Genomic DNA, 13314 nt, shown 5'->3' with positions numbered 1-13314 from the left:
ATATTTTTTGTAACTGTGATTCAGTATTTTAGGTTACACTTCACAGCATTTTCAGTGTAAAACAATACAACATTGCTGTAGTGAGAAGTCACAGATAGTCTTGTTATCAAAGACTGTTATAAAACAGGATATCAGCAACAGGCAAACATGAGGAACCTTTAACAAACACTTCAAACAGAAAACCGAGCTAAGATTTAGATCCAGGGCTTTTGTTCAATGAAGCTCTTTGATATTAGTCATTGGCTAATAATGAGTATATTGTAATACAGTGAGTCATCTAGGTTCACTTCAAAAATATGTGCCTTCTCAGACATGATTCAGCACTTCTTATGTAAATACATTACAGCAATAAAAGAAAGAACAGCCAACAAGGGTAGCCAGGAGGTAAATTTGAGACTATACATGAGAGACAGTTGAGAAATACTCTACGCCCCTGTTTTGACCACTTTCTAACTGCACACTCCTGCCATTGGGCTGCCCTTGTTGATTAACCTTCCCTTCCACAGAGCTACACATTACAGCTATTGGGTGGGGCATAGCCAGTGAAGAATATGTATCTCTGGCAGGGGGACAGAGATTTTTTTTGTGCTTCTACAGAAATTGTCGTCGTCCCCCCGCCCCCGACAGAGTCACTCCCAATGAACTCTCTCTCTCTTCAACACTTAGCCAGAAAGTCGGCCGTAGCAATCGTTCGCCATTTGGTCTGTTCCTGCGCAACCTCGAAGGCTTCAGAGCCTGAGAGTCCAACATCAGAACAGACTTGATGAACCCATGTAATAGGGGGTCTGCCTCTGGGTCACTTCCACCCCTTGGTTGGTGGAACTTTATCCCGGATGTTACAAGCCACCTGGAAAATGGTGTTCACTGGAATTTCTTGTGGTATCCTTTTGACATGCCCAAAAAGCATAAGGCGTTGCCTCCGGACAATGGCCCCAGGAGTCTGTAGACCCAAACGACCATAAACATCTGCATTACAGATGACGTTTATGCCCAGTATAGGACATTGACATTTTATGTAGAAAGCTTCCAGCTTTGTCCAGTCCGCATGGCGTAGTGTCCATGTTTCGCAGCTGTACAAAAGTCTGGGAAGGATACAGCTCAAATAAATCCTGAACTTGGTGGTCATACTAAGATGATGCTGATTCTATATCCATTGTAAACGGCTCATGGCAGATGCTGTGATGCCAATCTGATGGAGAACCTCCGTGTGAGAACTGGAGGAGCTGGTAAGTATAGAACTCCGATAGCAAAACCTGGAAACTGATTTGACGGTCTCATTGTTCAAAGAGATTGGGAGTCACAGGTGGACCTGGTCCTAGATTTTGCAGTTTTGTCTTTGTCCATGAAACATGGAGACCAATCTTAGCTGACTCCTCCTCCATATGCTAGAGTGCCTCACAAAACCTGTCTGGGCTCTGTACTAAAAGAACATAATCATCAACGTAGTCAAGGTTTGTGAGTGAGAGATCGCTGATCTCAATGCCTATGGACCCGATAGAATACTGCCTTATGAAATCCATTGCCTGACAAAAAGAGTTCAGGGGCCAGAACGCAACCCTGCCTACCACCAGATACTGATTTAAAAGGCACTGACATCCAGTTCCCCAGACAAACACAGTCAGTGGTTCCATTATGAAGCTCTCTAATCAAGTCCAGGAGAGTGGTAGGGACACCTACGCCCTTTAAAGTCTTCCATAACGCAACACGGTTGACTGAATCAAATGCAGCCTCAAGATAAACACACGGTATGTGCAGGGGCTTCCTGAACTTGCGATGTGTCTCTGACAACAAGCGAAGGGCCAAAATGGCATCAAATGTGGACCTGTTCCTCGTAAAACCTGACTGTTGGGGATGACGCTTCTGATGTAGCAAAGGCTCCAGTCATGCCAGCAAAACATGCACAAACACCTTTCCAGGAATGGAGAGCAAGGTGATCGGCCTGAGCAAGGTGGGCAGTGGATAGGGGAGGCTGGGAGAGGCAGTGCATCCCCAAATAGCGAGGCCTGGCCCCGCCCACACTCTGCCCCCAAGGCCCTGCTTCAGCAGTGGTTCTGGGCTCCAGGGGGCTGAGGTCACACTGCCCACCTTCCTGGAGCTGGGAAAGCTGTGGCGCCGCCATGCGCTCTCCCTCCCGGCGCTCTAGGGCTGGGGGAGGGAGGGCCTGCAGACACTAGCCAGCCTGGGCAGGGGCTGGCATCCGCAGTAGTAGGTAGGGGCTCTGGGTTCCAGGACACATGGAAGGGGTGTGGCCTCGGGTGGAAGGGGCGGGGCTGGGGGCTAGCCTCCGCTAGCCAGCGGTTCACGCACCGCCCATTGCCTGTAGTTCTTACATTCACTGCATGGTCCCTTGCCCTTATAGAGTGAGATCACAATACCATCCTTCCAGGCAGTTGGCAGGGTTCCAGGTCTCCACACCAGATGAAAGATGGCCAGAAATGATTCTGCGGCAGGATCAATAGCACATTTTAGCAGCTCTGAGGGATGCCATCAGCACCGGCTGCACGTCCATTTTTCAGATTAGAGATGGCACACTTCACTTCATCCAATGTTGGTGCATCAGTACAAATGTCTGGATCTAGAACTGCAGAGAATGCCAGATCATTCCGTTCTGAACAAGTGGCAGCTGGAGGATGCTTCAGAACACCATGATAATGTTCCACCCAGCGTGAGAGAATGTCATCATCCTATTTACATGGATGGCCTTGGCTGTCGTTCAGGATGCCGTTTGTAGTGACTACCTCTTGACCACTGAGGTTGTGAATGGTGCGGAATGCTGGCTTCAAGTCACCCCTGGCTGAGCCAAATTTGACATCATCCGCCACTTGGTTATAATATGCCTCGCGATAGAATTAAATTTTTGCTTCAGCTGATTACGAGTTTGCTTATCACCACGCTGGAGGGCTGCAGCCTTCAATTTAATTATCTGGAAGGCCTCCCATGGTTGGCGTGCTGGATGCCTATAGCCAATCGTCTGCTCAGCAGATTGGTTGAGGGTAGAAGTGAACAGGGACCAGGCAACGTCACGTTGTCTGGCAGATTAGCTAGAGCCGAGAATCTGTTCCTAACGTCAATACAAAACCTATTGGCTAAACCTGGCACACGGAGTGCGTCGATGTCAAACTTCATCATCATCACAGAGGGCTTACCTGCTCATTGGAGCATCAACACCATACGGGCGACCACTAGATGGTGATCTGTGTTCGCCGTGCATTACGCAACACGATATACAGGAGGTGAAGAGACGCCTATCGCGTGTAATGACATCTTGTGTATTGGTCGCCACTTGAACCATGACCCAAGAATGGAAAGATTTTGGGAGGCACAGAATGTAAGCAAGTGGCGAGAGTTATCATTGGATGTGCCTGAACCATAACGACCAATCACCTGTTCAAACCCAGTTTGCAGGGAGCCAGTAACTGCATTTAGGTCACCCAGGATCACAAGATTATCATATGGAGGGATTGTGCATACTAGATGTTCCAACTGATTGTAGAAATGATCTTTAATTGAGTCAACAGATTCCTCTGTAGGCACATAGACTACTATGACAGTGAGGTAACCATGCTGATGTTTAAGACGTGCAATAAGTAAACAAGCAGACAAGCATCCAGGTTGTCAGGAAGGACTTAGCCTCACCTCGCAGTAGTAGTGCTACCCCATATAGATGGTTGGGGCCACCAGAATACAGAAGTAAAGAATCTTCCACCTTGTGACATCCGTGATTTATCAGCCTGTGATCGATATACCAAGACGGCCCATTTTCCATGAGACAACAACCTGATGACCATGCCTGTGAAGAGTTGCAACATTCCAAGTTGCAATTTTGGTGGACTGTCTGAGATCCCAGATACAATTGGATGCTCTGTCACGATGTACTGCAGACGTGCCTGCTGACATCAGAGGATGCGCGTCCCCTGGGGGGCTTTGGCATGAACCTGTCATGTTGGCACCGAGGGGAGATGGCACCGACAAGGCATCTACAGCTGAAAGTAAGGCAGGGGCTTTAACCCTGGTGCTGAGTACTAGGTTATTCATGGTCAAAAAACCAAGAGTGAACGATTAACTCGGGAAATACCTCGTCCCACTGGGATGAGACAGAGGTGCAGTAACACAACCCTTTTCCTGGTCTACCAGTACAGGCTTCACGCCGTGCGACCCAAGATGTTGAGTCTCTCTCAGCGACCTCCTTCACCTCGGGTATCTAGGTGCAGCTGCTGCCCTGCATCTTTGCTGCCTGTGTTAGCCATTATTTTCAGGGTTCACGTTGTATCTGTCCACCCTGCATAATGCCAAGGCGATATTTCGGACAAGCCTTCAAAGCTGATGGCATAGCTCCAGCAAGCAATCCCCTACTTCAGATGTTACAGCCCCTTCAGACTGTTCCCCTGTGCTCCTCTGTTTTAGGTGACATCTTGCCGTGAAGTAACAAAAGCTCCCCTGCTGAAATAACCATGCAGGTTGTCACAGTAGCAGGCTAAGGCTTTGCCTCTTTTAAAATCTTTTCACTTCTGATTAGTTCTGGAGGAGAACGTTATCAAACCGACTTGTAGGGTTACAGACTTGTAACCCTATGTAGTATCATGATGTGTCGCTGCTGGGTTTGGTTCTGTCTTCACTGCTTCTTACAACATAAGGAATGCTTATGTAAAATTACTGTGAAGTTAATGTAATGCTATGTAAGTCCAGAAGCTTCAAATCCAAAGTTTCCTACACGGAGAAAAATAACTTTGATACAAAGAAAAAGTCCCAAACTAAGTTGCAACTTTACATCTTATTAATATTATTAACACTGATAAAATCAAATGCTGATCCTGGGATGAACTGCTTCAAAGAAACAAGTCTTTTCACATAGCCAAATATAGCTATGTCTAATAACAAACCAGGTAGCGGTTGTGACTGTTTATAACAAGTCACTGTGACATTAAGAATAACCCTTCATTTTTTTGTATCTTAAGTGTTTACAGTGCGGTGATTTCCTCACTTATCTTTCTTTTTAACAATTTCAATGCCTTCTTAAAGTGTTTTCAAGACATTTCCATAGCAGTCTCTAGGTATATTAAATTGTATGTCTGATCAGTGTTAATGTGGAGAATTTTTATTAATCCTTGTCTCCTTTCTCATAGCTCTCAAGACAGCCTAGAGCAGAGGAAAATGAAAGTAGGTATTTGGAGTTCAGAATCAATTCTAAGAGATTCTTGCTTATTAGTTCTCATTAAACATGCTAACCCTCAGATAGTGGCAGGAAGTACTAAGACCCATACAGATGTAGAAGTTAACTTACCAGAAAAAAAGATTGATTTCTGGAATTTCAAGTTGCACAAAATAGTCAGGAAGATTTGTATCACACCAGTGTATAATGAATACAGATTTTTAATTGAAGTTCTTCACAAAAGCAATAAGGAGAGAAAATAAAGATGGAAAAGCTAATGTTTTGGCAGAAAACTTCCATTTGCTGCTTATACCGGCATTTATGAGGTCTTTTTAGAACACCCAGAAGGAAGGTTGGTTACTCATTTGTTGAAGACTTCATCCATTTAATAAGGCTTCTTGTTTTATCCATTGTTTTTGAGTGCTGACATTTGGCTTTTCTCCTTTGGATTGATCAGGAAATTTTAGTTGTCCATGCAGGCTCACAAAAAAAACACTAAAAGTGAGACTTTGCCACATAAAACAAGGCAAATAGTGAGATTGTTTTTATGGGACTAATCACAAGCTGTAAGAAAATATTTTGGTTTCACTTACAGAAGAATCTTTGACTCTCTGGGCTAGAATGTGGAACTCTTACTTAACCTAGTGAGCATTTATTTATGTAAATAGTCCCACTGAAGTCACCTGTGTAAATGCTCACCAACATGAGTAGAGGCTCCATGGTCTGATCTGCTGAGAAAATTTACTTTTTTCTTTTTAGTGTTTCAGATTAAAAATCTAAGACTATGTCATGCCATTGTCTTTTAGACGGTGAGTTTTAGCGCACACTAAAGGTTCCCTAGTGCTCTTTAACAAAGTCCTGTTTCAAAGAGCATTCCATTAGAGCACACTGGAAGGGTCTACATTGGGGTAATGAATAGGCGGACTGCGGGCCAAATTCAGATCGCCAGATGCTTTTGAATGGACCGCAAAATCTTTTATTTACTTATTATCATGATTGTTATTGAGGTGTGAAAAATGTTTTTGTGAAGTCTGGACCTTGACTATACCTTGACCAAGAAATTTGGATCTTGACAAAAAATAATTGATTACCCCTGGTCTACATGGACCAGTTAAAACGCAACGTATCACTGTGCTTCAGAAATCACATCCCTGTAGAGTGCATTACCCAACCATGTAGACAAGCCCTCAGTTTTCAAATTTGCTTTGCAATTTGGTTTTAAAACCTCCTTCCTGTAAATTTTCTAGCTTCATCCTTGGGGTTGACCTCCATGTTATATAATATCATATATCACAAAGACTTTTCTGTCCTACAGCTGTGAGTTGCAGAGAGCATTTAAACAAAGCAAGCTTTAGATTTAGAGCAGTTGTCTGGCTGATGGTCACTTTCTCATACAGGAAGAGATTAACCCATCAATTCTGAGGGCAAATTCTTGCCAAGTTACACTACAGTATAGGGAGTCTTATGCTTCTGTCAACAGGAAGGACTTTTGTCTCTTTATCTCAGAAGTAGAGCAAAACAGAAATAAAGTGGAGAAAAAACTTTGTGGGAAATGCTTTGTTAATCCTTAGAATGTTAACATTCCCCAAAGACATGCCATTGCCACCCTGTGATTAAAGCCACTTCTGCTTTCACCTGTTTTAATTCCTTGTTTATAGTGGTATTGCTAAAGAAAAATCAGAAGGTAACAACGAGAATAAATATTTTTAAATACATCTTCACTAATGCATGTTCACTACCATGGTCTTGCAGGATCAGTTTATCAAAGTTATAATTGTGACATATGAAAACATCCTCTCTTCCCCCCCGACCCCAAACATAACTGTTCTGTTACTGAACAAGGGTCATTACTCTGAATCCATTTCAGACACATCAGCTACAGAGAAAAAATATCAAATATTATAAACATGATATAAATGGGGATGTAAAACTAGTAACATCTGGGAAGAACATCAACTGCCCAGCTTGTTATTCCAACCCATAGGCAGACTCCAGGTCTTGTACCTATAGTGTACTCACAGCCAATCTCTTTTAGTAGGAGTCAGGTTAGACTCTAGCAGACTTGATTCAACCGTTTGGTGTTTTTGCCAAAGCAGCACTATTTCAGTTTGATCATGTGATACTATAGTGACACCTAGATTCTAGTTAGGTTAATTACACCCAATTTCCCCTGTGAGTGCCCTGCAGTGAATATACCTAGAGCCTATTTTCTTCTTGGGGCATTGGCTTCAGTAGTCAGAAATTCCTGGTTCTAAGCAAAACCTGCATTTTGCATGAGCACTTATTGCCCTTAAACCTCATTAACTGAACCATTAACAAGTCCATGGGGCCGGATGCGCTGCATCCAAGAGTGCTAAAAGGAGTTGGCGGATGTGATTGCAGAGCCATTGGCCATTATCTTTTATAACTCAAGGCGATTGGGGGAGGTCCCGGAGGACTGGAAAAAGGCTAATGTAGTGCCCATCTTTAAAAAAGGGAAGAAGGAGGATCCTGGGAACTACAGGCTAGTCAGCCTCACCTCAGTCCCTGGAAAAATCATGGAACAGGTCCTCAAGGAATCAATTCTGAAGCACTTAGAGGAGAGGAAAGTGATCAGGAACAGTCAGCATGGACTCATCAAGGGCAAGTCATGCCTGACTAATCTAATTGCCTTCTGTGACGAGATAACTGGCTCTGTGGACAAAGGGAAAGCAGTGGACGTATTGTTCCTTGACTTTAGCAAAGCTTTTAACACGGTCTCCCACAGTATTCTTGCCAGAAAGTTAAAGAAGTATGGGCTGGATGAATGGACTATAAGGTGGATAGAGTCGGACGGAAGCATCCCATGCACCGCTACAGACTAGGGACCGAATGGCTAGGCAGCAGTTCTGCAGAAAAGGACCTAGGGGTGACAGTGGATGAGAAGCTGGATATGAGTCAACAGCGTGCCCTTGTTGCCAAGAAGGGCAAATGCATTTTGGGCTGTATAAGTAGGGGCATTGCCAGCAGATCGAGGGACGTGATCGTTCCCCTTTATTCAACGTTGGTGAGGCCTCATCTGGAGTACTGTGTCCAGTTTTGGGCCCCACACTACAAGAAGGATGTGAAAAAATTGGAAAACGTCCAGCGGAGGGCAACAAAAATGATTAGAAGACTGGAACACATGACATATGAGGAGAGGCTGAGGGAACTGGGATTGTTTAGTCTGCGAAAGAGAAGAATGAGAGGGGATTTGATAGCTGCTTTCAACTACCTGAAAGGGGGTTTCAAAGAGGATGGCTCTAGACTGTTCTTAGTGGTAGCAGATGACAGAACAAGGAGTAATGGTCTCAAGTTGCAGTGGGGGAGGTTTAGGTTGGATATTAGGAAAACCTTTTTCACTAGGAGGGTGGTGAAACACCTGCGTTACCTAGGGAGGTGGTGGAATCTCCTTCCTTATAAGTTTTTAAGGCCCGGCTTGACAAAGCCCTGGCTGGGATGATTCAGCTGGGGATTGGTCCTGCTTTGAGCAGGGGGTTGGACTAGGTGACCTCCTGAGGTCCCTTCCAACCCTGATATTCTATGATTAGTTAGAATGTAATAGTCTAAACTATAGTGAAATACCAACTACTTATTTAGGTTGGTCCATCTATAAATACTTGGAATATAAAATAGCTACAGTACATGCTTACGGTCATCTTTTAATTAATGGGTGACATACCATCAATCTGGAAGATTGATTGATGGCTCAATGCTCATTGTTTTCAAGTCCTTTCTGTCTTGCCACTACCCTTCCACATTTTTCCTCATCTCACATATGCTGCTAGTTGAGCAGCTCATTGCTTACGTAGAGTCAACCCAGAGGAGCATATTTTCCTAATTGTCAAACCGTGACAGTATAATATGAACAAATATCTCAGCTTCCCCTGCCAGCTCCACCTGAGAGATCCGCATTACACTTTGTCTGGGATAAAGCAGCCTGTGATTAATCTTAAACCCTTTTCATGCTGAGCACCTCCTTCCCTCACAGAGTCACAGTTAATAGTGGGGCATGTCAGAGCACAGAGAAGCTTAACATTACATTTTTTCCATGTAGTCTAATAGGTATTCTCCTGTTTTTAAAATGATTCCATATTTCACAATCCTTTGCTTTGACGATGAGACTATATTGCATCTCACAGTTGACTAAGTCATTGCAAATAGACATCAGTTGTCATTTATTATTTAGCGGCTTTCTCTTGGACCACTCTCTCCACTATGCTCAACAAGTGAACCTAACTTAGATGGCCACTTGCTGTCCACCATTAGCACCACGTAGACATCTAAAAGGTCAGTTTTAAACCCTTGTTGTTGTATGGGGCAGTAGCTTGTGTATTCAGAACCAATACATTTGTCTTTTGGATACCTGAATCTCAGCACCAGAGTTTTAAAGAAGCAAGTGCCAGTTGTAAGGCTATTGAACATTTTAGTGGGCATCGTGCAGTAGGTTTGTTTTCTTGCAGAACGACAACCCATGGAGAGGCTTTAATGTTGTCATTTGCAGGTGCAGCCCAACAGAGCGCACACTACATTACTATTGATCTGGCTTAAGCTCCAAGAAAGGAAAACAGTTATGCTTGTCTATACATACATAACCTACTCAGCGGGTGTTACCTGTGTTGGAGTGAGTGGTTGCTGCCTCATAAGCAGCTCAGCTATGGAGCCTTTCTCTGCTGAAGCCTGGACTTCAAATGAACCACTGAAATACCAATAGATGGGAGCAGTTTCTATATTTATTTTTGGAATATGCCATAGTTCTTACAAAAGTTATAATCAAGGACCAAAGTATAATTTATACTACGCTAACTCCAATGATATTAAACCAATGTAATAGAAGAATTTGGTTTTTTAGCATTCCTTCTCACAATGAAACAGCCCTTTTTTCTGTTCCACTGCATGCATAGCCCCTATTCATAAATAGTGGGCTCAGAATATTTCGCCAAACACTACTAATATAACAGAGTGGGCTAATATCTCAGAATCTCTGGGTTTGCTCGTTACATGATAGTTAGAAAACCACACTTGCAGTTGTACTTCTGAGAAGTAATTAATAAGGCCATTTAGGAAAATAATACTTCGCAATTGTTTAACATCGTCAACCCAATGATCTCAAAATGTTTTACAAATATTAACAAATGAGGTTACACAGCACTCCTGTGAGATATGCATTATCATCCCTATTGTACAGAGAAGGAAACTGAGGCACAGATCTTAAATGACCTCCCCAAGGCACCACAGACTTCCTGTGAAACATTTGGGAATAGAACATCCTTTTCTGTTGCCACAAGACCATGTTTTCCCACAGTAATGCAAACTGTGTAAGTCCCAAGGCAGTCTCAAGCAATGTGCCCATTTTGCACTTTGGGGGACCAACTCTGCCCTCAGATAGGCATGCATGACTCCATTTGACTTCAGAAGGAGCTGCCTACACATGTCCGATAGCAGAACTGAGCTCCTGGTAGTGCAGAGAAGTGGCAATGAGAGTTTACCTAGTTATTATTCTTGCTTGTGCTTTGCTGTATGTGTTTAAAAGAATCATTTTTAGGTTGCTGAATTCGCTGAATATTATTCCTCTCTACGAAGGGAGGAATTCTAAGTAGTCTTTTTTTTTTCTCCACTTTACAGATTCAGAGTCGGGGAACAATGGATAAAAGAGTGCTTACCAGATTGTCCAATGAATTTGGCAAAGAGGCTATTATATTGAATACCCTTCTCCATGTGTTTTATATCTTTTTTTTTTTCTTTTGGGTCTTGCTTTACATCAAACTAAAACAAGTGTGTACATGTCACACTGTCCTTTTCAGGGGCTCTATTACTGTCTTTAGAAGTGGAAACCCCAATTGATAATTACTTTAAAATAACATGGAACAAAGCAGCTAGTAGTGAAGAAAACATGCCATTTCTATTGATTATATCCTAAAACTGCTCACCGTAACAGAAAACAGATGACTTGCAGGCACTGTGTGTTTTTGACTGGCCTTCTGTAACCTTTACAACCAGAAGCTACAGAAATGCATGTGGTTGCTTTATTGTGTACTCTGGACCCATACTACATTTTCATTCTGTAATTCAGAGGCTTCTCCTGATTAGACCTTGGGTTTGTACAGTAAAGTTAAATGATCGTATTTACAGTTTACACGGGAATCTTCTATAGCGTACTTGTAAATTTATTGATTTACTGTATGTGATGACAAACCTATTAGTGTACCGTCTCCAGCTTGAGTGGGACAAACTTTCAGTAAAATAATTTTGTTTATCCCTTAACATTAGTGTACACTAATTTTTAAAGAACAAGAAATACACAAGTTCTTTTCTTTTTGTGGGGAAGAGAACAGGTCCTGGAACTAGGGGTGCTGCCACACCCCCTGGCTTGAAGTGGTTTCCATTATATACAGGGTTTACAGTTTGGTTATATGGCTCTTAGCATCCCCACTATACAAATTGTTCCAGCACCCATGGGGAGAAGGATGAGAGAAGGAAAAACTCACAATCCTGACTTGAACCAGAGGAAAAGACTGATGTAGTAAGACATTGAACCATTAGTTTTATCCACAGAAAGCAACTAGAACACTTATCCATCCATTTGGTATATTGCTATGTGTTGGTAATAAATGGCATTTTGCAGCATTTCCTGAATAGTGGAACATGAGGGGGAAGAGACTGAATGCTTCACAGAATTAGATGCTGTGTAATCAGCCCGGAGCCCTCAGGATTTCACACAACTTTGAACTGATCGATACAGATTTGCTGTAGCTTTCCTTTCAGGCAATGTTCAGATCTGTAAATGACAAATTTCTCTTTGATTTACATGGTGGGGTCTTCTCCTCCTGCTCACAGGGTGCATATGGCCCCATGGAGCACCCCACTCCTTTGGGACCTGCAGAGGCTATTCTGTTGGTTTGGGGTTCACTCAAGGAGAAGGGGCAGACAATTACACTGCCTTCCCCCTACTCTGGCCACACAGACCTTAGGCAGAAAAGAGAACATATAAGGGCTACATTATCCTTTTGATGAAGCCTCAATAACCCCTGGCAGATCTTGTGGGCTGTAGGTGTAGGGGCTGAGGTCCCAGGCTATGCAGCTCCATTAAAATTGCAGTGTTGGGAAATGGGGGGTGCAGTTAAGAAGGGCCACAGTTGGAGCAGAGGCCCACTTTCTGGGGATCGCCTCAATTTGGGGGTTGGTCCAGAGTTCATTCCGTAAGACAACCTCCAGCCCCAGACAGAACAACAGGAGAAGAAATCCAGGAGGGAATCCTCATCGAGATTTTCTCCAAAAGATTTGGAGTGGGTTTTACTGCAGGAGATGGTCGACGTCTGAAGAATTTTATGGCAGTCTCTAAGACACAATACCAGGATGGAAAAGCTTATGCCCATCCCCTGGATTTTGGAATTCTAAGCTCCAGTTGGGCATTTTATCTCTGACTACTGGAACATCAATTTGTTGCAGGCTCTGAAAATCCAATAAATGAATAATTATGTTAATAGAAGATTTTTTCTTTCAAAAAAATAAAAACCAGTTAAAGTAAAAAATTCATAATAAGGGCCCAATTTTGTGGATGCTTTTGCATGTGAGTAGTCCCATTCATGTAAATTAGTTTAACTGCATGTGACTAAAGTTACCCAAATGTGTGAAGATTAGCAGGACTGGGAACTATGGGCAAGATCCTCAGCTGGTGTAAAGCAGTTTAGCTTCTTTGGAGTCACATACAATAATTACTAAGGTGATTAAGAGGAAAGCTAGAAGCAAAAACATTTACTCCAACTCACTCCTCCTTTCTGCGTAAAGTCTAGTTTTACAGTAGTGTAATTGAGCTCAGAATCTGACCGGAGGTGCTGAGCTGCAATCCCTATACAGCTTGTCTACATTACCAAATGGACTACTGCTGACACCGGGTGCAGCTAAATCCGTGCACAGTGTGGCTTGTCATTAGCTATACTACCATCTAAACCACATTCGGCAGCAGTTCAGCTGCCCCTGCTGACACCCACTGTCAGTAACAGGTAACTTTCTAGTGTAGGTTTTAGAAACACCAGTTCTGGATCGTGTAGTGATAAACAAGGTGGCCTGGAGCTTGGATATCAACTGAAAATATATTAACAGATTATAACACCACTGTAGCAATTAGCATGGTTATCAGAACAAGAACCTTAGCTACACAATGAGAA

General features: G+C 43.1%; 1 protein-coding gene across 10 annotated transcripts in view; it reads left to right on the top strand.

The window, feature by feature from the left end:
• The window catches only part of MARCHF10 (membrane associated ring-CH-type finger 10), a 100239-nt gene extending 88829 nt beyond the window's left edge, over positions 1-11410 (top strand). For 6 of the 10 annotated variants that reach the window (XM_075123700.1, XM_075123695.1, XM_075123699.1 and 3 more), the window contains one exon: positions 10772-11410. In XM_075123700.1, coding sequence (XP_074979801.1) covers positions 10772-10990 — 219 coding nt within the window. In that variant the 3' untranslated portion in view covers positions 10991-11410. Of the gene's footprint in view, positions 1-5123; positions 5158-10771 lie in introns of all 10 variants that reach the window. The other 4 variants (XM_075123703.1, XM_075123701.1, XM_075123697.1 and 1 more) reach the window with 1 other exon arrangement.
• The last annotated feature ends 1904 nt before the right edge of the window (positions 11411-13314 follow it).

This window comes from Caretta caretta, chromosome 27 (assembly GCF_965140235.1).
Source record: "Caretta caretta isolate rCarCar2 chromosome 27, rCarCar1.hap1, whole genome shotgun sequence".
Classification (NCBI taxonomy): Eukaryota; Metazoa; Chordata; order Testudines; family Cheloniidae; genus Caretta; species Caretta caretta.
The sequence above is the reverse complement of the archived record's forward strand: the minus strand, read 5'-3'. Positions and strand labels throughout refer to the sequence as shown.